Below are 26,235 nucleotides of genomic sequence, written 5' to 3'. Positions count from 1 at the left end.
CTGGACGGTAATTCATATTTCACTGTTACTTAATTGGTGCACGTGACAATAAATGGAAGCTTAAATCTTGAATCTACTCTTCCAGTTCTCAATTAAACATTGGCAGTTTGGTTAAAGTAATAGTCTGAATAGGTTTTTCATTGCTTCAAACTGCCAGTGCAGTCATGCAGCAAACTGCCAGTGCAGTCGTGCAGCAAACTGCCAGTGCAGTCGTGCAGCAAACTGCCAGTACACAGTCGTGCAGCAAACTGCCAGTGCAGTCGTGCAGCAAACTGCCAGTGCAATCGTGCAGCAAACTGCCAGTGCAGTCATGCAGCAAGCAGCCAGTGCAGAGTCGTGCAGCAAACTGCCAGTGCAGAGTCATGCAACGAACTGCCAGTGCAGAGTCATGCAGCGAACTGCCAGTGCAGAGTCATGCAACGAGCTGCCAGTGCAGTCATGCAGCAAACTGCCAGTGCAGAGTCATGCAGCAAACTGCCAGTGCAGAGTCATGCAGCAAACTGCCAGTGCAGAGTCATGCAACGAACTGCCAGTGCAGTCATGCAGCAAACTGCCAGTGCAGAATCATGCAACGAACTGCCAGTGCAGAGTCATGCAGCAAACTGCCAGTGCAGGGTCATGCATTGAGTCATGCAGCACGGGAACAGGCCCTTCAGCCCGATTCACCAATGCCAGAAGACCATAAGGCACAGGAGCACACTTAGACCATTCGGCCCATCCAGACTACTCCGTCATGCAATCATGGCTGATCTATCTCTCATAGCCATTCTCTTGCCTTCTCCCCATAACCTTTGATGCCCTGACTAATCAAGAATCTGCAATTTCCACCTTAAAAATACCCACTGACTTGGCCTCCACCATTGTCTGTGGCAATGAATTTCGCAGATTCACCACCCTCTGTCCAAAGAAATTCCTCCTCATTCCCATTTTGAGGGCACATCCTTTTATTCTGAAGCTGTGTCCTCTGGTCCAAGATTCTCCCATTGCTGAAAACTGCCAACCAAATTGTCCCATCTGAGCTAATCCAATTTTCCAGCATTTGGCCCATACCCCTCTAAATCTTTCCTTTCCATGCATGGAAACAGTCCCTTCGGCCCAACTCATCTATGCCAACCAAGATGCCTCATCTATGCTAGTCCTACTTTCAGTTCAGTTTATTGTCACTTGTACCGAGCTACAGTCCTGCATTTCAGTCAGAGGGTGGTGAAGGTGTGGAATTCTCTGCCTCAGAAGGCAGTGGAGGCCAGTTCGTTGGATGCTTTCAAGAGAGAGCTGGATAGAGCTCTTAAGGATAGCGGAGTTAGGGGGTATGGGGAGAAGGCAGGAACGGGGTACTGATTGAGAGTGATCAGCCATGATCGCATTGAATGGCGGTGCTGGCTCGAAGGGCTGAATGGCCTACTCCTGCACCTATTGTCTATTGTCTATTTGGTCCATGTCCCTCTGAACTTGTCCTAACCCTGCACCTGTCCAAATATCTTTTTAAATGTGATATTACCCGCCTCAACTACCTCCTCCAGCAGCTCGTTCTATACACCTACCAACCTCTATGTGAAAGTGTTCCCCCTAACAATCATACATCTCCTTACATTAAACTAATCACACAGAAACACAAGGGAGTGCCAATGGGGGAACTTGGAGCAAAACATAATGTGCTGGAGGAACACAGTGGGTCAGGCAGCTCCATTACTCCAGCAGATTCCATTTTACTAATCAAACATCCTTCTGCTTTGCAAAGATGCATGACAACCAAGGAGAAATTGTCCTTGGCATAACTCCAGTCACCTGTTCATACCCAGGACACAAAATGCTGGAGTAACTCAGCGGTCAGGTAACATCTCTGGAGAGAGGAAGGGTCTCGACCCGAAACATCACCCATTCCTTCTCTCCAGAGATGCTGCCTGACCCGCTGAGTTACTCCAGCATTTTGGGTCTACCTTCGATTTAAACCAGCGTCTGCATTTTCCTTTCCTACATACCCAGGACCCATTGCATATCGTTTCCCCTCAACAAGGGGAGAGAATGAGTCTGCGTTTAACAGGACAGTGCCTTAGGGCCTGGAACAAATGAGGATAACAATTAAAATCCGGGGGCTGTTTGTCGCAAGGTGTAACTAGGAACTGCCAGGGCCGTAGCATTCAGGGGTACCTTTAATGCCCTTGTCGATCTTCATCAGCCTTTGGATGACAGAGTCCTTGTTATCCCCCTGCCTGATGTCCATCCTTATGGAGAAGTGGCCATTGGCTGGCTGGGGATTCACCAAGGACAGGAAAACGCCGGGCTACCAATAAGCACAAGAGCAACAGGTCAAACGTTGTTTCCAAAAAGCCTTGTGCTTCAAAACTACCCGCACATCTTCCCAAACACGATCATTCAAAAATACAATTACATAATGATGTTCCAAATATCACATACCCACACCACCCTGGCCACACTCACTGACCCACACCACCCTGGCCACACTCTCACTGACCCACACCACCCTGGCCACACTCTCACTGACCCACACCACCCTGGCCACACTCTCACTGACCCACACCACCCTGGCCACACTCTCACTGACCCACACCACCCTGGCCACACTCTCACTGACCCACACCACACTGGCCACACTCTCACTGACCCACACCACCCTGGCCACATTCTCATCTCGCTGCTACCATGGGGGAGAAGGTACAGGAGCCTGAAAACCGTGACCTCCAGGTTCAGGAACAGCTTCTTCCCAGCAACCATCAGGCTCATGAACACTGCACAACACTGACCTCAGCAACTGTGATCTTCAGTGGACTGTGCCTGTGGTTGCACTACAGACTTTTGCTGTATTAGTTATTAATTTGTTATATTGTGGATTATTCTATATTTATGTGTGTTATTGTGTGAAGCTGCAGCAAGTAAGGATTTCCTTGTTTCGTTGCCAGTGCACATGGCGATGAAGGTTGGCAATGACATGGTAACGTCATGTTGGGGCACACCATACACGATGTGGAAAGGACCATGGTGTTTGTTCATGCCACAGCACTTCCCATTCCCATCAACAAGGAATGTTGTCAAATCTAGTATTTCTCCCAAACTGGGATGACAGCAGAACACCCCTGTATGTGAGAGGGTGCCCAGCACACACTGTATGTGAGAGAACTGAGATACAGCCTGGAAGCAGGCCCTTCTGCCCATCGAGTCCACACCAACCAGCAATCACAATACACTAACACTATCCTACACGTGAGGGACAATTTACAAATTACAGAAGCCAATTAACCTACAAACCTGCACGTCTTTGGAGTGTGGGAGGAAACCCACGCTGTCACGGGGAGAACGTACAAACTCCGTACAGACGGCGCCCGTAGTCAGGATGAAACCGGGTCTCTGGCGCTGTGAGGCAGCAACTCTACCGCTGCGCTACCGTGCCACCCACCTGTGTGCCCGTGACCATCACTCCCCTGCCCTCAATAATCGCAGCAACCTTCCGTTAGAGACTCTTACCTCAGTTCGAAATGCACAGAAGGGCTTTCCTGGACAGCACTCTTCCCGCACTTTGTCGTCTGCCTCCGATGCAAAGCGCACATTAATGTGGTCCAGCTGTGATGGGAAGGAAGATCACAGCTCAGCACCAACACACACACTGACCAGGCAACGCATCTACAACACAAACCCTGCCCTGGATTCTACAAGTTCAACCAGATCTGTAGTCTTAAATTAACTTGTGTCCACATACACACACACCAAGCTTGGAACACTGCGCACAAAGCCACAATGCATGCCATGTATGTGGAGGAAAGACAAGTGCAGATGCTGGTTTAAATCAAAGGTAGACTTTTTCACACAGAGGGTGGTGGGTGTATGGAACGAGCTGCCAGAGGAGGTAGTTGAGCCAGGTACAATAACAGCATTTAAAAGACACGGACAAGTAGGCGGATAGATAGAGCTCTAGGGGCTTGTGGAATCAAGGGATATGGGGAGAAGGCAGGCACGGGTTACTGATTGTGGATGATCAGCCATGATCACAATGAACGGCGGTGCTGGCTCGAAGGGCCAAATGGCCTCCTCCTGCACCTATTTTCTATGTTGCTATGTATCAATAACTATTAATCATAGAACTAGAGAGTCGTGCAGCAAATAAATGGCCCCTTCGGCCCACTTCCTCCATGCTGACCCTTTTGTTCTGATGATTATCCAGTTTCCTTCATTAAATGACTGTTTTCTCAAAGCTTGTGCTTTTTATTTCCTTAAAGTATTTATCCAAATCTTATTTTGAATGCTGCCATTGGAATATCATCACTGGTGTTGTCAGTGCAGTCACAGCCCTGGGACTATGTGACATTCCGCCTTCTTCAAGGTGGTTCTGCTACCGACCATCATTAATTACTGCCACCCCATCACGTTGAGGGCAACTACAGCTTCCACCTCCAACCCTCCAGAACATCAGCAACCTCGTAGCAAAACAACAAAGTGCTGGAGGAACTCAGCGGGTCAGGCAGCGTTTGTAGAGGGAATGGACTGGTGACACTTTGGATCAAGGCCCTTCTTCAGATAACTGTACTCATCTATCTCCTAAGGTTTAACTTCAGAGTGTAGAAACAAGGAACTGCAGATGTTGGTTTACCAAGGAAAGACACAAAGTGCTGGAGTAACTCAGCGGGCCAGGCAGCATCTGTGGAGAACATGGATAGGTGACGTTTCACAGAGTGCTGGAGTAACTCAGCGGGGCAGGCAGCATCTGTGGAGAACATGGATAGGTGACGTTTCAGGTCGGGACCCTTCTTCTGCAGTCTTCTAACTTTCCCATGCAATCAGTCTGAAGAAGGATCCCGACCCAAAACGTCACCTATCCATGTTCTCCACAGATGCTGCCTGACCCGCTGAGTTACTCCAGCACTCTGTGAAACGTCACCTATCCATGTTCTCCACAGATGCTGCCTGACCCACTGAGTTACTCCAGCACTCTGTGAAACGTCACCTATCCATGTTCTCCACAGATGCTGCCTGACCCGCTGAGTTACTCCAGCATTGTGCGTCTTCCTTTAATTACAGAATGCTAGATGATAATTGGTACACACATTTAACGTTTAATCAATATAACAACCAGAGGATAAATCTCTCCGAGTAAATAAGAAGCTTTGTGTCAGTGCGTGTCACCTTCACACCCTCCTCCATCCCATCTCTGTAACAGTAAGGTGCCCTGTGGTAAACTGCGACAGTAAGGTGCCCTGTGGTAAACTACAACAGTAAGGTGCCCTGTGGTAAACTGGGACAGTAAGGTGCCCTGTGGTAAACTGGGACAGTAAGGTGCCCTGTGGTAAACTGTAACAGTAAGGTGCCCTGTGGTAAACTGGGACAGTAAGGTGCCCTGTGGTAAACTGTGACAGTAGGGTGCCCTGTGGTAAACTGTGACAGTAAGGTGCCCTGTGGTAAACTGCGACAGTAAGGTGCCCTGTGGTAAACTGGGACAGTAAGGTGCCCTGTGGTAAACTGGGACAGTAAGGTGCCCTGTGGTAAACTGTGACAGTAAGGTGCCCTGTGGTAAACTGCGACAGTAGGGTGCCCTGTGGTAAACTGCGACAGTAGGGTGCCCTGTGGTAAACTGGGACAGTAAGGTGCCCTGTGGTAAACTGGGACAGTAAGGTGCCCTGTGGTAAACTGAAACACCATTCAACAGGTCATTCTGTTCCCAAATTTGATTCCGACATTTTTCTACGTAACAAATAAAATATGGTTACAATTATACACTTCAAACCTGCAGAAGGGCATCCCCAGTATTCAGCTCAAGTTCTACCATCACATCACCTCGTACAAACACACACATAAAACAACAGCTCCTTTCACCCAGGACTCCCTGTTATATATTCCCTCAGAAGGGGGTGGAGGCCAAGCCAATGGATATTTTTAAGGCGGAGATTGACAGATTCTTGGATAGTGCGGGTGTAAAGGGTTATGGGGAGAAGGCAGGAGAACGGGGCTGAGAGGAAGAGATAGATTCAGCCATAAATCAGAACGGGACTTGATGGACCGAATGGCCTAATTCTGCCCCTGTAAATTATGAACATGAAAATTGCTGAGACAACGGACATTCGTTACTGGGTTGTTATGGCCAACGTTAGCTTGCCTCCAGAGAGTTTGTTAGGTAGACAATGTTCTCCATCAACACACTCCGCTCATCGAATTTCAGCTCCAAGTCAAGAACACGAGACCCATTCTTTTCCAGGTTTTCCTGCAACAATAAAACAATTCATTAATATTCCTGACTGAGATATTACTAACTGCTACTTCTGGAACAAATGGGAGCTTCACTCTGACAAAGTTTGGGATAAATGTAGCAGACCAGTTTTAAGGAGAATGATTAAATGAGATGGTCAGCTGGGTTCTGCTTCAAATCTACACCCATTCTCCTGAAAATAAAACTCAGCAGCTTAATCCGCAGGATGTGAAAGGAGCATTTACACGGAGGTTAAACTTGCTCAAGTTTAACTGGGTTTTAATGGGTTAAAGTACAGGTCGGGTGAACGCAGAGCCTTTGACCCAGGGTTGAGGAATCAAGAACCAGAGGACATAGGTTTAAGGTGAGAGGAGACAGATTTAATAGAAACCTGAGGGGCAATCGTTTTACCCAAAGGGTGGTGTGTGTGTATGGAATGTGCTGCCAGAGGAGGTAGTTGAGGCAGATGCTATCACAACGTTTAAACCACATTTGGACGGGTACATGGATAGGACAGGTTTAGGGGGATATGGGCCAAACGTAAGCAGGTGGTGATGGGGCGTACTGGTTGGCGTGGGCTAGTTGGGCTGAAGGGCCCGTTTCCAGACTGCGTGACTCTATGACTCTACATTCATTTACCATAACTGCTGTGCATGGAAGTTTATTTATCTTTGCATAAATGATTACATTTTGTTAAATGGCCTGACCCAAACCTCACCTCTTTCAGAGGCTCATTGGCCAATGGTCCATTCCTTGTAACTCTGCTCTGAGCAGGATTACTACCTCTCTCCTCAGTAATTTTACAATCAAGTTTAGGAGGTTGAAATCCATGGAGACACATCAGCAACAACAAAGCAGGTCAAACAAGATACAGGCTTGCTCTGGAGTTTGTAATGGGTCCCGTTCTTGGGAACAGTTTGTAAATCACAAACTCTATTTTCTTTAGTGACCCATATAGTATCATTCTGCACACACTTGTTTTAATTCCTTCATTTCATTCTGCACTCACTGTTCCACTCCCCACAATTCCACTGATGGAATATCTACTGTATCCAGTCAGAAATGGAATCCATGGGACATTTTATTATTCATTACCAGCTGGAAGAATGTCTTAAAAATGAAGGGGGCGGGGGTGGGATTTTCCTGAAATCTGATTTCTGAGTGTCAGGTAATTGTAAGCCAGAGAGCCCAGGTATGAATGGACGGTGTGCTCTGTCTGGGAATGGCTTTCATGCCATTGAGCCTAGGTGTCTGTGATGCTGCTACAAGCAGGATATACATTACACCTGCACCTGTACAAGATGAGCAAGTTTGCTGATGATACAAAAGTGGGTGGTTTTGCAGATCGTGAAGATGGTTGTGAACGATTGCAGCAGGATCTGGATTGATTGGCCAGGTGGGCGGAGGAATGGTTGATGGAATTTAATACAGAGAAGTGTGAGCTGTTGCATTTTGGGACGTTGAACAAGGGCAGGATCTACACAGTGAATGGTCGGCCTCTGGGTAGTGTTGTAGAGCAGAGGGATCAAGGAGTACAGGTGCATGGTTCCTTGAAGGCCGTGTCACAGGTAGATGAGGTGGTCAAAAAGGCTTTTGGCACATTGGCTTTCATCAGTCAGAGTATTGAGTATAGAAGTTGGGAGGTGATGTTGCAGTTGTTGGTTCTTGGTCCTCCAAAATATTCCAAATGCAATTTACACCGGGGGTGACAGAGTATGGACTTAAGCAAGATTGGCTTCTTGGAGAAGAGCTGCCTTAAATGTAGTTGCGTCTGGTTGAGTAACTGTAAGAGGGTGAAGACTATTCCATGCTTTAATTGCGTGAGGGAAGAATGAATTGCTACACACATCTGTTTTGATAGCTGGTATCTCAAATTGAATCGAATGCCCATGACTACTCCTGATAGGTTTGGGTTTGGTGTAGATGTGGTCATCTATGTCGAGCTGACCATTTAACATTTTGTAAAAACAGATTGTACAAGACGTTGGTGAGACTGCATTTAGAATATTGTGTTCAGTTCTGGGCATCATGTTATAGGAAGATATTGTCAAGCTTGAAAGGGTTCAGAAAAGATTTACAAGGATGTTGCCAGGACTAAGCTATAGGGAGGGGTTGAGTAGGCTGGGTCTCTATTCCTTGGTGTGCAGGAGGATGAGGAGTGATCTTATAGAGGTGTACGAAATCATGAGAGGAATAGATCGGGTAGATGCACAGTCTCTTGCCCAGAGTAGGGGAATCAAGGACCAGAGGACATAGGTTCAAGGTGAAGGGGAAAAAATTTAACAGGATTCCGAGGGGTAACCTTTTCATACAAAGGGTGGTTGGTGAATGGAACGAGCTGCGCGGAGGAGGTAGTTGAGGCTGGGACGATACTCTACCTCACCTGTGCAGGTGACAGACATTTACCTTGATCATTGCAACGAAAGGCATGACTTTCTTCATGTATTTCTTCAGCTCGGGCAGGTCCTTCAGCTCGCCGGCGATGGTCTTATTGTCGGGCAGAAGACCGCTGCTTTTCTGCAGAAATGTACAAAGTGGAGTCAAGCATTTTGTAGCGACTCTACCTGAACCAGTCAGATTAGAATTCATACTGCAGCCCATCAGTGTCAAAAGCTAACCCAATTATTTTCATAATAAGAATATTCCACTTCTCTGAAATCAATAATCAGACAGTTAAAATAATATCCAAGGCAGCCAATCCACCATGAGAACAGAAGTGGTCAACTGAGAGCTGGATGGAACCAATTACAGCTTAATTATTATCTAAGGTATCACTTTGATAGCAAGTGATGATTAATGTGTCAATTTGCCCAAGCTGACATAGAACATGGGATTCAAGCTCACTTTGCAACGAGGCTTATTCGAAGAGAAGCACGGAATCAAGAACATAGCCGCCCGATGTAGATTTATCACCGAGCGCAAATGTTAGTGGTTTCAACATCTGGAAGTTAGCGCTGGTTTCACCATAAATTCCAGACCAACGCTCCACGTCAGGTGGTTAGTAATCGGCAGCAACCTCGCAACTTGGTCACGCACATGAAGATTACTAAAGGTTTAACGATAAAATGTTTTACTTAAATTAGGCCTTCAGGCCAATAGACAATAGGTGCAGGAGGAGGCCATTCGGCCCTTCGAGCCAGCACCGCCATTTAATGTGATCATGGCTGATCATTCTTAATCAGTACCCCGTTCCTGCCTTCTCCCCATACCCCCTGACTCCGCTATCCTTAAGAGCTCTATCCAGCTCTCTCTTGAATGCTGGGGGCCCTTAAACACTGAAGCAGCTTCGGGTGTTCACGGCAGCAGTGATGATTTGATGCACAGCCGTCAGCTGCATGGTGCCTGTTGTATCCAAGGCTGCAAGTATCAATGTCATTATTCTGCTACAGATGCCACAACAGGCAACAAACCAGGAGACAGCTTCAGCCGACAACACAGGGCGGCACGGTGGCGCAGCGGGTAGAACTGCTGCCTCACAGCGCCGGAGACCCGGGTTCCATCCCGACTACGGGCGCTGTCTGTACGGAGTTTGTACGTTCTCCCCATGACCACGTGGGTTTTCTCCGAGATCTTCGGTTTCCTCCCACACTCCAAAGACGTACAGGTTTATTGGTTAATTAGCTTGGTCAATGTAAAAATCGTCCCTGGTGTGTGAAGGATAGGGTTAGTGTGCGGGGATCGCTGGGCGGCACAGAGCCGGTGGGCCGAAGGGCCTGTTTCCGCGCTGTATCTCTAAATCTAAACTTGGACAAAAGATGAACTGCTTATCACAGAAACTCAGTTTGGCAATTTATTTTAGTCTATATTATTTTAATAATGTGTTTAATTTTTAACAGGAATTAATTAGGTATTAGTTTATTAAATTAGATGTTCGACTTAGAGATACAGCGTGGAAACAGGTTCCTCAGCTCTCTGAGTCCGTGATGACCAGTGATCACCCCGTACTCCTGCACGCCGTTGGAATGTGGGAGGAAACCGGAGCACCCGGAGAAAGCCCACGCGGGTCTCGGGAAGAATGTACAAGCTCTGTATAGACAGCACCCGTAGTCAGGATGGAACCCGTGTCACTGGCACTGTGAGGCAGCAACTCTACTGCTGCGCCACCGTGCCACAATGGTTATTTGGTCTGAAAGTGAAAACAGGAGAGGGGGGTATATTGATGGTAAGTGTAGCAGAATGTTCAATTGATATGCAACCAGCATCTTTATGTCTGCAATAAAAGCACTGCCTCAAGGCAGAGGAAGAGGGGAAATGAAGCATTTTATTTCACTGGCAAATTTCTTAACAAATTACTACCTGTATACAATAATAATACAACGACCATCCAAGGATAGTTAATGAGTCATTTGTGACATAAAAATGAAAAATGACCAACGAATGGCGTGTGAAGATAATGAAAAGATGAATAAATGCCGCTGGAGATTGCAAGGAAGATGGGAACTTGCCTCGTAGTGCTCGCGGAGCAGGAGGAGGGTGACGTGCTGCCAGGGAGGGTAGTTCTTTGCCACATAAATATCGCAGTGAGATGGTCTCTGTGTTTGCTTTGCATCTCCTTTCTGTAAAGAAACGTTTCATCGCTGTTATGTGCAAAGTACGCAGGGTCAGCTGTTCCCTGTAACATGTTCATAAGTCTCAAAGGAGCAGAATTAGGCCATTCCACCCAGAGAGTCTACCCTCCTGTATAAGAAAATAACTGCAGATGCTGGTACAAATCGATTTATTCACAAAATGCTGGAGTAACTCAGCAGGTCAGGCAGCATCTCGGGAGAGAAGGAATGGGTGACGTTTCGGGTCGAGACCCTTCTTCAGACTGATGTCGGGGGTGGGACAAAGGAAGGATATAGGTGGAGACAGGAAGATAGAGGGAGATCTGGGAAGGAGGAGGGGAAGGGAGGGACAGAGGAGCTATCTGAAGTTGGAGAAGTCGACGTTCATACCACCGGGCCGCAAACTGCCCATGCGAAATATGAGGTGCTGCTCCTCCAATTTCCGGCGGGCCTCACTATGGCACTGGAGGAGGCCCATGACAGAGAGGTCAGACTGGGAATGGGAGGGGGAGTTAAAGTGCTGGGCCTATTCAATCACAGTCGATCTATCTTTCCCTCTCAACTAGTCAAGTCAATCTTATTTGTATAGCACATTTAAAAACAACCCACGTTGACCAAAGTGCTGTACATCAGTTCAGGTACTAAGAATTGAACATACAATGGCACACAAACATCACAGCACATACATAAACAGTTCACAGCGCCCCCTCAGAGGGCCTCAAACGCTAAGCTTGCCAACTGTCCCGTATTAGCCGGGACATCCCGTATTTTGGGCTAAATTAGTTTGTCCCGTACCTTGCCCTGCATTAGCAGGGTTGCCAACTTCCTCACTCCCAAATAAGGGACAAAGAGTGACGTCACAGCCCCACGTGACCTCAGCCAGCCAGCAGCCACGTGCTCCCGCTCCACTAATGGCGGCCGCCCGGGCCGGGAAGCGGGTTGTGTGACAACCACTGGCTGGGTGAGGTCACGTGGGGTGCGGGGCGGTGACGTCACCTTTTGTCCCATATTTGGGAGTGAGGAAGTTGGCAACCCCAACGTTCTCCAAAGCACACGCATCAACAGCCTGTCCACAACGGCACAATTCATTAGATCTATGGCATAAAAGCTGCTGAGAAATAGATGCAGGAGCATAAAAGAATAATCAGAACTGGAAAACTAATTTAATTTTATTGAAGTGCTATCTAGTTCATTGCTCAAACATTGCTCCCCTGATAATGAGTTTATGAGAAGTGATTTAATTACACCCATATACACACGAGAGGAGTTTGTTATGAAGTCAAACAGCACAGAAACATGCCCTTCATCCGGTCTCTTCATTGCCAACTATGAGGCCCCATCTAAACTAGTCCCATTTGGCTGCTTTTGGCCGATAGCCCTCTAAACCTTTCTTATCCGTGTTCTTTTCATGCAGGTCAGACACAGAGTGCTGGAGTAACTCAGCGGGTTCGGTAGCATCTCTGGAGAAAAAGGATTGGTGACATTTAGGGTCAGAACCCTTCTTCAGACGTAAATCTGACCTGAAACATCACCCATCTTTTTTCTCCATAGATGCTGCCTGACCCGCTGAGTTACTCCAGCACTCTGTGAAACGTCACCTATCCATGTTCTCCACAGATGCTGCCTGACCCGCTGAGTTACTCCAGCACTCTGTGAAACGTCACCTATCCATGTTCTCCACAGATGCTGCCTGACCCGCTAAGTTACTCCAGCACTTTGTGTCTATTAGCGTCTTTCTTCTTAATTTCTCCTCAATTGACGTAACTCCATCTCAGGAATCAATCACTGTCCCCCCCGTATTGCAAACATTGGGAGGGGGACCATGCCTGCACACATTATTCCAGCTGTGACCTCTATGGGCTCCATATAGATGCATGCAAAGTGTGCCAGCTAGCTTGCCAAAGGCCTTCTGAAAGGAAAAAGGCATCACAGCCATTGATTTTCCCCAATCAATTCTTCTGCTGATAACTGCAAGAGTTCTGTTAATCGGGACTTCCATCACATCAGCTGGACAGTTTAGTCTGCTGTGGGTTCACCATCACAGGTACATAACCAAACCACTTTTAAAGAGGAAATGGGCCCAGTTGCCCACGAAGGGCCGAATGGCCTCCTCCTGCACCTATTTTCTATGTTTCAGCTGGAAAAGTAATCTGGTGAATTTACCAGAGAAAATTTCAAGATTAAAGCTGCTAAAAAGGTATCAGGCAACTGAAGCGTCCAACCAACAACTAGAGAGCAGACATGGCCTCCCATCTATCTCACTGGAGACCCTCGTTCTATCTTTAATTGGACTCTATTGGACGTTACCTAGCATTTAACGTTATTTCCTTTATCTTGTATCTGTACATTGTGGATGTCTCGATTGTAATCATGTATAGACTTTCCGCTGACTGGGTAGCACGCAATAAAAAACCTTTTCACTGTACTTCGGTATACGTGACAATAAGCTGCATTAAACTGCTGTAGTTCCAGGTAAATATTGTGCTTGTTCCATTCTGTTTTCTGAGTGAACTTACTGCCTGCTGTTCCATACAGTGGGTGGACAAGTCCATTCACGGACCCAAGCACGCCTCACACTCAACGCCTTTCACAGCACTTGTGAATGGATACTGACTGCTTGAACACCAATCATAATTACAGATACAGACTATCCTTGATCAGACTTTACTGGCTTTACCTTGCACTAAACGTTATTCCCTTATCATGTGTCTGAACGCTGTAAACGGCTCGATTGTAATCATGTATTGTCTTTCTGTTGACTGGAGAGCACGCAACACAAGCTTTTCACTGCACCTCGCTACACGTGACAATAAACTAAACTGAAGTACTGGATGTAGAGTGTCCATACTTTGCCTTTCCCAGCCACCATGTAATTCTTGGCACGGAGCCGAACATCATGGGCAGTTTCCATCAGATACTGAGAAGAACGAATGAGGATTTCATCCACAGCACCAGCTACTGGCCAGCTTGCCCTCATCAGCGACTCTGTCTGTAAAACATTACATCAGTAAACCACAATATCATATCACAAGCTATGCACATAGGTAGACAAGGAACTACAGATGCTAAAACCTTGAACGAAACTCAGAGTGCTGGAGGAACTCAGCGGGTCAGGCAGCATCTGTGGAGGGAATGGCAGACAATGTTTTGGGTTAGGACCCTTCTTTAGACTCAGACTGAAGCAGGGTGGTCTGTCCATTCCCTCCACAGATGCTGCCTGGCCCGCTGAGGTCTTCCACAGATGCTGCCTGGCCCGCTGAGGTCTTCCACAGATGCTGCCTGGCCCGCTGAGGTCTTCCACAGATGCTGCCTGGCCCGCTGAGGTCTTCCACAGATGCTGCCTGGCCCGCTGAGTTCCTCCAGCACTTTATGCTACGCAAACAGATGTTGGTCACGCCAGATTTCTAATGAATGCACCAGGCAAATATGACTTAAAATAGAAATTAATTGAAACAAATATCTCTAAATGTCCCATTTGCAGAATGCAACTGACTTGCATCCCACAAAATGAGGGCTGGGGTGTCTTATTAGCCACTTCTCAGAGACTGAGCATGATGGTTTCTGGCTGGAAATGTTGTGGTTTGAAGCACCTCTTCAAGGCAGCATCCTGTGAAGTGCCCATTGATGGCAAATGTAAACCAAACTTGAGTGACTGCTAATGTTTCTGACGCACAATATTCTTCATCCAAAAGCACTTTGAAGACATTGCTTGATGCAAAGGAGCTGTTTGGTGCATCTAACTTATACGTGGCAGGTAATAAGGACACTTAAACATTTTAATTAGGATCCTTGCATGGTTAGAGGTGTATTACTTTCAATTTAGAATCTTAAATCTACAACTTTTTTAAGATCTCACAAATGAGCCATTGGTTACCAGACTGGCCAGTCCTAAGACTTAAATTTCATGTGGGAGCCTGATGTCACTAACTTAATGAGGAATCCATTCTTTTAGAACAGTAAGTATCGCTGCCCTCAACCATCAGAGTGACAAAACGTTTCTTTTAAAGACAAGCTTGGGCTTCGTTAACCGACTTTTAAATTTTAACAGCGTTTATTGATGTTTTTATTGATGCTCTGAGCAAACGATAGCATATTCATCTTTACAACTGAAACTCATTGAAATGGAACAGACTTTGAAATCTATTAAAACAAATCATTTTGATACATCAAGAATAAATGTTTTGCTCAACCAATCTCCGGTGGTTTTAAAATCGCAATTAGACCAAGTATTACCCACATGGAGTTGAGTGTTCGTGTCTGGACTGTATTTTCTGTGTTGTGACCAGATGCATATAAAGCTCACAACTAATAATCTCAGAGTGAGGGCAGCCACACATTGGAGGACTTGTACCTCATATTTTGCTTGGGCAGTTTACACCCCAGCCGTATGGACATTGATTTCTCTAACTTCAAGTAACCCTTGTGTCCTCTCTCTCTCTCTCTCTGTCCCTCCCCCACCCAAGTCATTGTACTAGCTTCAAGGTGGTCTTGTTGAGTCTCATTGTCTGTAACTTGTTATCACCCACCCCACAGCTAACAACAGCCTGTTTCCTTGATCATCGCTACTTCTTTGCATCTCTTTCATTCATTTGTTCTGTATCCCTCGACATCACCGTCTATATCTCTCCTTTCCCATCTCGAGTTCCTCCAGCTTTGTGTGTTTACCTTTCCTAGAAGAGTCCATATGTGCTCACAGAGGTGGGGGCATATCGGAGCCAGCAGGAGAGTCTGTGTTTCAATGAAGCTGAAGACCAGGTCCCGGTGCATTCCTTCCACTGCCACTTCACGGTATTTGTCTTTCGCTGCCTGCAACACAAATCACCAAAACCATCAGTACGGGACTCCAATAGTGAAAGGCTAGGATAGAGTGGATGTGGAGAGCATGTTTCCACCAGTGGGAGAGTCTAGGACTGGAGGTCATAGCCTCAGAATTATAGGATGTTCCTTTAGGAAGGAGATGAGGAGGAATTTCTTTAGTCAGAGGGTGGTGAATCTGTGGGATTCTTTGCCACGGAAGGCTGTGAGGCCAAGTCAATGGATATTTTTAAGGCAGAAATATATAGATTCATGATTAGTGCGGGTGTCAGGGGTTATGGGGAGAAGGCAGGAGAATGGGGTTAGGAGGGAGAGATAGATCAGCCAAGATTGAAGTGGCGGAGTCGATTTGATGGGCGGAATGGCCTAATTTTGCGCCTATCCCTTACATTACACCATACGTCACAAAGGTCACACAGGATCACTGATTTGCATCCATCAAACATACCTGAAATTCAAAGAAGCCCGTTTTTAAAGCATCCTTGAACATCATCTTCTCATAATGCTGCTCGGTCTTCAGAATCCCAGCATGCATCTCACTGGAATGAAAATATAATAACCAAGTCATTCGTGTGTAGAAATATATTCACTGGATTTAATACCTCACCAAAAATAACTCTAGGATTGTGCACTCTTACCCAAAATGGCAGAGCAAAGGCCATCACTATTGAAACACTAATAGACACAAAGTACTGGAGTAACTCAGCGGGTCAGGCAGCATCTCTGGAGAACATGGATAGGTGACGTTTCACAGAGTGCTGGAGTAACTCAGCGGGTCAGGCAGCATCTGTGGAGAACATAGATAGGTGACATTTCACAGAGTGCTGGAGTAACTCAGCGGGTCAGGCAGCATCTGTGGAGAACATGGATAGGTGACGTTTCGGGTTGGGACCCTTCTCCAGTCTCCAGAGCTTTGCATTGTGTCTTTGGTATAAACAAGTATCTTTCTTTCTACCGTTGTAGCGCTGATGTGTAAAATAGTAAGACATTAATCAGTAGTAGATAACAACCATACATCAGCTGTGGAAGAGGAGGGTTATTTGGCCCATCTTAGATTATCTTTGGCAGTGAATTCCTTTCTAATTCGACAATAATTACCACTGCGCCTATGCCTCACTGTGCAATCCTGTTCAAGCATCCACAATCCAGCTGTCACACACACCCATCAGCCAAAACATTATGCCCACCTGCCTAATATGCTGTTGGTCCTCCGTGTGCAGCCCCATACGCAGCAGGGTGCGATGCACTGTGTATTGTGACACATTCCTCCCGTCACCACCATTAACATTGTCTGTGACTTGTGCCACAGTCGACCTTCTGATGGTTCGGACCAGATGGGATAGCCTTCGTTGCCCTCGCGCATCGATGAGCCTTGGGCGCCCAACACCCTGTCTGTCGCCGGTTTGTGGTTTGTCCCTCCTCGGACCACTGTCGGTCGGTACTCACCACTGCTGACCGGGAGCACCCCACAAGCCTTGCCGTTTCAGAGATGCTCTGACCCAGTCGTCTGGCCATAACAATTTGGCCCTTGTCAATGTCGCTCAGGTCTTTACTCCTGCCCAATTCTCCTGCATCCAACACATCAACTTCAAGAACTGACTGTTCACTTGCTGCCTAATATATCCCACCCCTTGACAGGTGCCATTGTAACAAGATAATCAATGTTATTCACTTCGCCTGTCAGTGGTCATAATGTTTCGGCTGATCGGTGTAGAGCTGTGCAGCACAGAAACTGCCCTTCAGCCCACCCTGTCCATCCCAATCAAGTTGGTACATTGGCTCTCAACCCTTCCTATCCATACATCTGTCCAAATGTTGTTTAAAGTTGTAATTGTAACCACTTCTATAGCATCCTTTGGCATCTCGTTCCAGATACAGGCCACACTCTGAGTGAAAAAGTTACCCCTGAGCTCTCTCTCCAATCTCTCACCTCTCACTTTAAGGCTGGGCCTACTAGTGCTTGAATGCTCTACCCTGGAAAATGATTTAGTGGATTCATTAAAGGTGCCTAGATGACATCGCAGTTTGCATCCTGGATGTTACCATGTCACTCTTAGTGGAATGAAAATTTTATATAGAGCCATCTTAAACTGGCCGGTTAAAGTGCACTCTTTTAAAAAGGTGGTGAGAAGGAACTTCTTTAGTCAGAGGGTGGATAATCTGTGGAACTCATTGCCACAGAGGGCTGTGGAGGCCAAGTCAGTGGATATTTCTAAGGCAGAGATAGACAAGTTCTTGATTAGAACAGGTGACAGGGGTTATGGGGAGAAGACAGGAAAATGGGATTAGGAGGCAGAGATCAGCCATGATTGGATGGCTGAGTCGATGAGCCAAATGGCCTAATTCTACTCCCATAACTTGCGAACGATTTAAATTAATTTTACCACAAAGATTCTTCCACAAATGCTTCTTCAGGTTAAAATACACAGATTTTTCCTAAGATGGACACAGAGTGCTGGAGTAACTCAGCGGGTCAGGCAGCATCTGTGGAGAACATGGATAGGTGACGTTTCACGGAGTGCTGTAGTAACTCAGCGGGTCAGGCAGCATCTCTGGAGAACATGGATTGGTGACGTTTCACAGAGTGCTGGAGTAACTCAGCGGGTCAGGCAGCATCTCTGGAGAACATGGATAGGTGACGTTTCACAGAGTGCTGGAGTAACTCAGCGGGTCAGGCAGCATCTGTGGGGAAAAAGGAAGGGTGACATTTCGAGTTGGAACTCTTCAACAGTCTGAAGAAGGGTTCCCACCCAAAACATCACCCATCGGCTTTCTCCAGAGATGTTGCCTGACTCACAGAGTTACTCCAGCACTCTGCGTCTACCTTCGGTATAAACCAGCATCTGCAATTCCTTCCTGCACAGAACCTTCCTGTTGCTTTCTGAGTTGGTCTTGGCATCATGTGCAGCACAGACATTGTGGGCCGAAGGGCCTGCTCCCCTGTCCTGCATTAAGAGGCCAGCAGTACCTGCGGAAGACACGGTCATTGAAGGTGTTGTCGGGGCCACCGCGGAGGCACTCGTGGTTTGCGATCATCTCCTTCACCCATTCCACCCAGGTGTAGAGCCGTAGGATGCCTGCGTCAGCCATGGTCTCCACAAAGTTCGCATCCTCCACCGTGTCACCAGCATCAGCAAGGGCAAACCGCATCCCTGGGGACAAAGGCAGACGGGGTGAGGTCTCGGGACAGCAAGGGCAAACCGCATCCCTGGGGACAAAGGCAGACGGGGTGAAGTCTCGGGACAGCAAGGGTAAATTGCATCCCTGGGGACAAAGGCAGACGGGGTGAGGTCTCAGGACAGCAAGAACAAACCCACCCCTGGAGACAAAGGCAGATGGGGTGAGGTCTCGGGACAGCAAGGGCAAACCGCATCCCTGTAGAGTCTCGGGACAGCAAGAACAAACCCATCCCTGGAGACAAAGGCAGACGGGATAAAGTCTCGGGACAGCAAGGGCAAACCGCATCCCTGGGGACAAAGGCAGATGGGGTGAGGTCTCGGGACAGCAAGGGCAAACCGCATCCCTGTAGAGTCTCGGGACAGCAAGAACAAACCCACCCCTGGAGACAAAGACAGATGGGGTGAAGTTTCGGGACAGCAAGGGCAAACCCATCCCTGGGCAGACTCGGGACAGCAAGGGCAAACTCATTTAATCATAGAATGCCAATGCAAACATCCACCTATTGCTGCCCGACAGAAATACAATGAAACATAAATAGGGCGGCACGGTGGTGCAGCGGGTAGAGCTGCTGCCTCACAGCGCCAGAGACCCGGGTTTGATCCTGATTTTGGGTGCTGTCTGTACAGAGTTCGCTCATTCTCCCTGTGACAACATGGGTTTTCAACCGGGTGCTCCGGTTTGCTCCCACATTCCAAAGTCGTGCAGGTTTGTAACTTAATTGACGTCTGTAAATTGTCCCTCGTGTGTTGGATAGAACTGGGGGATATAGGATAGAACTTGTGTATGGGCACTCTTTGGTCTAACAGCAGTCTGAAGAAGGGTTCCGACCTGAAACATCACCCATCCTTTTTGTCCAGAGATGCTTCTGACCCACTGAGTTACTCCAGCACTTGTTGTCTATCTTTGGTATAAACCAGCATCTGCAGTTCCTTCCTGCACATTTTAATAGGGTTGCTGGCCATTATCCAGGCATTACCATCTACTGAATTCTGATTCTCACCTAACCTAAACTCAGACAAGTTGTGGAGAAGCTACTTACCATCTGTAGAGAATTTGTCAATAGCTTCAGACAGCGTAAGGAAATTCCCCGTAGATTTAGACATCTAAAGGAGACAGAAGCAAATAGTCTAAAGTAAAACACATTCAAATTCACTTCAGGGCAGGCGGCAATTATTAACAAGAATTATAATGTACCTTTTCTGAATTTAGTAGCAAGTGTCCATTTGCTCTAACAGCCTTTGGCCATTTTGCACTGCAATTTAAACGCAAATAGGTTAGCCTTTTACAGAAAAAAGTGTTCTCTCTCACATACATTTTACCTTGCACTCAACATTATTCCCTTTATCCTGTATCTGTTCACTGTGAGCGGCTCGATTGTAACCATGTATTGTCTTTCCGCTGACTGGATGGCATGCAACAAAAGCTTTCCACTGTTCCTCGGTACACGTGACAATGAACTAAACTGACTAAACATCTCCAAACATTAATCTCTTTTTCTCACACGATCTTTCATCATGTTAAGAAAAGTGGTAAACCCACATCAACTCACACCAAAGTTCCAAACAAAGATAATCTAAACCGATTACTAAACGTATAGGTTTGTTCGAGGTGGACAAGACTTAGAAGTAACAGCATGTCGCGGTTACAGGCACTTCTCAGCTTCCCGTGGTTCCATCCCGAGAAACCCATCGCAAACCGAAAGTATTGTAAGTGGAAATGCATTGTGATACACGCGATCACGTGGCCGGAAGCGCGTGGCGGCTCGCTATAGGTCACTGCCGTTTGCACCATCGCTAAGTCGAACTATCACAAGCCGGGCAGCACCTGTGTTGCAATATTCAGTAAGGATACAACTCACCTGTCGCTCGGCCACATGGCCACGTGGTTGTACAGGTAGTATGACAGGTGATTCGGGACCAGGTCTTTCCCAGACACTCGCAGATCCACTGCGTACCAATATTCAAATTCCCTTTTCAGCTGATCCAGACTCTTTTGAGGAATTTGAGTTTTTGGGCGTGGGGCATTTCTCAAAAATATATAATCCCAAACCTCTCTGGTCATCTGTTCTGGTCTAAAGGTGCAAAGATCAAAGATGTCAATGCTGGTGGTGCAGGAGCAGTTTGGAACAAATACATTATTATCGACAACAGAAAATATTGTATGATGACTGCAAATTCATCAGTCGCAGTCATTATAGTCCCAAGTTGGAATCAAAACTAGATTTCCAGACGGAGGAAGAATTGCTGAAACTCCAATATTTTGGCATCTAATTGCGGGGTATGTTTATGTCCATGCACTGTGACAGTGGTCCACAAGGTAAGCAGCTTGTGCAGTAAGTGCCAGGGCTGGCGTTTATACACTTCTCCTCCTTAAGCTTATTGTGTTCACTGGAACATGTATTACGCTGCTATGTAACATTTAGGCACATGGATACATAGACATTTGGCTTTTGCATGTGGAGGGATATGGATTCTCTGCAGGCAGCTCAGAGTTGGTTGTGGCATTGTGTTTAGTACAGACATTGTGGGCTGGTGTGTCTGTTCCTGTTCTGTACCATGCAGTCGTGCAGCGGTTGAGTTGCTGCCTCACAGCGCCAGAGACCCGGGTTTGATCCTGACTACGGGTGCTGTCTGTACGGAGTTTATACGTTCACCCCGTGACCATGTGTGTTTTCTCCGGATGCTCCGGTTTCTTCCCACACTCTAAAGGTTTTGTTTTAGGTTAATTGGTGTCTGTAAGATTGTCCTTCGTGTGTGCGATAGATGTAGTGCGGTCGCTGTTTGTCGTGGACTCAGTGGGCCTGTTTCCACACTGCATCTCTAAACTAAACTAAATATTCTATATAGATAATGGAAAGTAGAAATGGGGTTGAATATTACAGTATGTGGGATTATCTGCTGGGCCAGCATCACCTAGTCCATGTGTGCAGGATTATTGGATCCTTTTACTACAGGTGTTGCTCTCATTCAGAGTCACTCCAGCATTTTGTGTCTATCTTTGGTGTCAACCAGCATCTGCAGTTTCTTCTGACGCACTAATTCAGAAGACGTTGATCAGTGAAGAGAGGATTGGATTCAGCAGCCGCAGCTTGTTCTCTGTGGTATGGCATTGTGGTCAGTGCAGGGCACCACTGATAAGATGTTCTGTTGGCCTGTGTCCACACTCTGAGCCTGGTGCATTACACCCAGACAAGGCCACAGTTGCCAACTCACACTTTCAGCATCGAGCCTTGTCAACAATCACCAGAACTTGAAAACGAACTTAATTTTAACGAAGTGCTATCTTGTACATTGTTCAAGCATTGTGTTGGCCTTCATAATAAGAGGAGTTGCGTATAGGAGCAAAGATGTCCTTCTGCAGGGCCCTAGTGAGACCGCACCTGGAGTACTGTGCGCAGTTTTGGTCTCCAAATTTGAGGAAGGATATTCTTGCTATTGAGGGCGTGCAGCGTAGGTTTACTAGGTTAATTCCCGGAATGGCGGGACTGTCATATGTTGAATGACTGGAGCGAGTAGGCTTGTATACACTGGAATTTAGAAGGATGAGAGGGGATCTTATCGAAACGTATAAGATTATTAAGGGGTTGGACACGTTAGAGGCAGGAAACATGTTCCCAATGTTGGGGGAGTCCAGAACAAGGGGCCACAGTTTAAGAATAAGGGGTAGGCCATTTAGAACTGAGATGAGGAAAAACTTTTTCAGTCAGAGAGTTGTGAATCTGTGGAATTCTCTGCCTCAGAGGGCAGTGGAGGCCAATTCTCTGAATGCATTCAAGAGAGAGCTAGATAGAGCTCTTAAGGATAGCGGAGTCAGGGGGTATGGGGAGAAGGCAGGAACGGGGTACTGATTGAGAATGATCAGCCATGATCCATTGAATGGCCTCCTCCTGCACCTATTGTCTATTGCTCCCCTTATGATGAGTCTGTCAGAAGTGATTAATTATTGTACACCCATATACATGTGGAAGCAGGAGTTTGTTAGAGACTCACGCACCATAGAGAGGCTTGTGAACAGTAACCTGCATTACAAGGTGAAAACCAGAGCTGCTCATGAGCATTGCTTGCAAGCTTTGCTCTCACCTGATGCCGAGTGGTCCGGACTGTTGACCGTTCAGAGTGCCGCCTTGCAACAGGTGAGCTATCGTGTAGTAGGCCATGTAAATGGTGGAGTCAGACAGAGACTCGATCAGCCACTGGTCATCCCAAGGTAAACGGGACCCTGAAACAATATACACACACCATTGATTGAAAGACTTCTGCACTTCTACTGGTACACCACGATGTTTGTCACACTCGGTATTGAGCATGAGAATGAGAAAAGTTTAAAACAGGCATGAAGTGGTACAAGGCAGTAAGTGCAGGAAGGAACTGCAGATGTTGGTTTAAACCGAAGATAGACACAAAAAGCTGGAATAACTCAGAGGGACAGGCAGCATCTCTGGAGAGAAGGAATGAGTCTGAAGAGTTTTGACCCGAAACGTGACCCATTCTTTCTCTCCGGAAATGCTGCCTGTCCCGCTGAGTTACTCCAGCTTTTTGTGTCTATCTCCAAGGCATGAAGTGTTGACAGGGAAGTTGTGAAAGACTTTTAGACTTTAGAGAGACAGTGTGGAATCGAGCCCATCAAGTCCAAGTCCACACCGACCAGTGATCCCTGCACACTAGCACTATCCTACACACACTAGGGACAACTTACAATTTTACCAAAGCCAATTAACTTACAAACCTGCACATATTTAGAGTGTGGGAGGAAACCGGAGCACCCAGAGAAAACCCACGCAGATCACGGGGAGAACGTACAAACTCTGTACAGACAGCGCCCGTAATTAGGATGGAACCCGGGTCTCCGGCGCTGTGAGGCAGCTGCTCGACCGCTGCGCCACTGTGCCGCCCAAAGTGGGAAAGTGGAGCGGGATGTGACTATAAAATGTCAAGAGGGGGGAGCACCAAGTTAATAACACCAGGGAATGGACATAAAATACTACCTTGCGAAAAATATCCACAAATGAACACAAATAAAGTTTGCATCCACTACTACAGGGACAAATAGTAATACTTGGGATTACATAATGCCAATGTATGTTTATTGTTATTCATTCACAAAATGCTGGAGTAACTCAGCGGGTCAGGCAGCATCTCAGGAAAGAAGGAATGGGCGACGTTTCGGGTCGAGACCCTTCTTCAGTCTGCCACAGATTGTGAAGGCGAAACGTCACCCATTCCTTCTCTCCTGAGGTACACAAAAACATTGGCAGAATTACCTCAACACCACAAAGTAACAAAGATATTGTACTAGGTATTGCTACAGTAGTGTTAGTAAAATATTGTCACGTGTACCGAGATACAGTTTTGGTTCAATTTTAAGCACAACAAAATACTCCCTAAATCAATGTGACGTAGAGTCCTGACCCTAAACGTCCCCTATCCATGTTCTTCAGGATATGCTGCCTGACACGCTGACTGACACCAGCACTTTGTGTCTTGTTTGTAAAGCAGCACCTGCAGCTCCTTGTTTCTACATTCTGCCTACATGCTTCAAGGGCTGTGTTTCTAGTCCAATGGTTGACTGTTTCACACAGTATTTTGTCACCAACCTAGGCCGTAGGTCCTTGAGCAGGCATGATCCTGCAGCCAGTTGAGGCTCGCTTCAAAATTCCTCCTGGTCTCTTCACAGAATCTGTAAAATTAAAATTAAATCTGTAGATTCCTCTTTGAACTTTACTAATTATAACAATGTTTGACCACGCTAAAGGTGCAATATAAACAGGAGCAATGGGTTGGAAAGAGGAAGAGACAATGTTTCTGTGTGTTTCCGACACTTCTGTTTCACATTCCACCTTCAAGTGTAAACGAATGCTACCCTTTTTCATCCAGCCAGAGATTTGCCTCTGATACGTTTAAGATATGAATTTGGCTGTTCACATCTTTCATCAGAGGTAAGGTCAATGTGCTTGACACTGCCACAGATTGTGAAGGTGAAAACGTAACCGATTCACTGATCAGTGATTGCCCAGCTCGTTGTGGCAGCGAAGACACATCTCAATGGAACTCGGTCAAATCACTCCCGTTAGTTCAAAGGATATCCAGAGGTCTCAAAATGGAAAAGATCAAAGCAAACGGAAATGATGAACAAAATGACACCTACGTCTCCAGCGTTGTTAAGCACCCCATGGCCTGCTTCTTCCAATTTTCTTCACCATAATCCAGGTACCTACAAATCATCAATGAGAACAATTCTTCAACAACTCAAGGTGATGAGTAGCTAGAACAGCGTTTCTCAACTGGGGTTGAGTAAACATGCAGGTACAGAAGGCAGTGAAGAAAATTAATGGCATGTTGGCCTTCATGACAAGAGAAGTTGAGTATAGGAGCAAAGAGGTCCTTCTGCAGTTGTACAGGGCCCTAGTGAGACCGCACCTGGAGTACTGTGTGCAGTTTTGGTCTCCAAATTTGAGGAAGGATATTCTTGCTATTGAGGGCGTGCAGCGTAGGTTCAATCCCCGGAATGGCGGGACTGTCATATGTTGAAAGACTGGAGCGACTAGGCTTGTATACACTGGAATTTAGAAGGATGAGAGGGGATCTTATTGAAACATATAAGATTATTAAGGGATTGGACACGCTAGAGGCAGGAAACATGTTCCCAATGTTGGGGGAGTCCAGAACCAGGGGCCACAGTTTAAGAATAAGGGGTAGGCCATTTAGAACAGAGATGAGGAAAAACTTTTTCATTCAGAGAGTTGTAAATCTGTGGAATTCTCTGCCTCACAAAGCAGTTGAGGCCAATTTTCTGAATGCATTCAAGAGAGAGTTAGATAGAACTCTTAATGATAGAGCTCTTAATGATAGCGGAGTCAGGGGGTATGGGGAGAAGGCAGGAACGGGGTACTGATTGAGAATGATCAGCCATGATCACATTGAATGGTGGTGCTGGCTCGAAGGGCCGAATGACCTCCTCCTGCACCTATTGTCTATTGAACCCTAGGGTTCCGTGAGAGGTTCCGAGAGAAATAGTGATAAATGGGCTATTCATATGTAAATGCATTTTTGAGTAATTTTTGTGTTTTACATTGTCAATAAACTTGAGAAAACATATGTTATTTTTTGCTTAAACCAGGTAATATGTTTGCCTTATGAAATGTAAGTTTATGAAAGAGAAAGAAAGAGATTAATAAAGATATATAATCATTTTTATGTAGGGGTTTCCTGAGACATGAAGATTATTTCAAGGGTTCTGCAAGGGTAAAAAGGTTGAGAAACGCTGAGCTGGAATAATCTTTTGAACACAGCCAACCTTATCAAGGAATCAAAGAGTCATACAGCACAGAAACAGGAACTTCCACCCAACATATCCATGCCGGCCACGATCTCCCAGCCTGGGAAAAAGACATTCACTCCATCTATTCACCTCATGATTTCACACATTTTTATAAAGATTGTCTCTCAACCTCCTGCCCTCCAAGGAATAAAATCTTAGCCTGCCCAACCTCTCCCTGCAGCTCAC

General features: G+C 46.5%; 1 protein-coding gene across 2 annotated transcripts in view; it reads right to left on the bottom strand.

The window, feature by feature from the left end:
* The window catches only part of lars1b (leucyl-tRNA synthetase 1b), a 54,487-nt gene that overhangs the window by 1,147 nt on the left and 27,105 nt on the right, over window positions 1-26,235 (bottom strand). For both annotated transcript variants that reach the window (XM_078411291.1, XM_078411290.1), the window contains exons 17-31: window positions 24,877-24,942; window positions 24,326-24,408; window positions 22,812-22,950; window positions 20,591-20,803; window positions 19,927-19,984; window positions 19,772-19,835; window positions 18,521-18,704; window positions 16,001-16,091; window positions 15,403-15,543; window positions 13,586-13,726; window positions 10,636-10,746; window positions 8,597-8,707; window positions 6,101-6,205; window positions 3,481-3,576; window positions 2,149-2,281 (exon numbers count right to left, since the gene is read on the bottom strand). In XM_078411291.1, coding sequence (XP_078267417.1) covers window positions 2,149-2,281; window positions 3,481-3,576; window positions 6,101-6,205; window positions 8,597-8,707; window positions 10,636-10,746; window positions 13,586-13,726; window positions 15,403-15,543; window positions 16,001-16,091; window positions 18,521-18,704; window positions 19,772-19,835; window positions 19,927-19,984; window positions 20,591-20,803; window positions 22,812-22,950; window positions 24,326-24,408; window positions 24,877-24,942 — 1,736 coding nt within the window. The remainder of the gene's footprint in view (window positions 1-2,148; window positions 2,282-3,480; window positions 3,577-6,100; window positions 6,206-8,596; window positions 8,708-10,635; window positions 10,747-13,585; window positions 13,727-15,402; window positions 15,544-16,000; window positions 16,092-18,520; window positions 18,705-19,771; window positions 19,836-19,926; window positions 19,985-20,590; window positions 20,804-22,811; window positions 22,951-24,325; window positions 24,409-24,876; window positions 24,943-26,235) is intronic.

This window comes from Rhinoraja longicauda, chromosome 14 (genome assembly GCF_053455715.1).
Source record: "Rhinoraja longicauda isolate Sanriku21f chromosome 14, sRhiLon1.1, whole genome shotgun sequence".
NCBI lineage: Eukaryota > Metazoa > Chordata > Chondrichthyes > Rajiformes > Arhynchobatidae > Rhinoraja > Rhinoraja longicauda.
The sequence above is the reverse complement of the archived record's forward strand: the minus strand, read 5'-3'. Positions and strand labels throughout refer to the sequence as shown.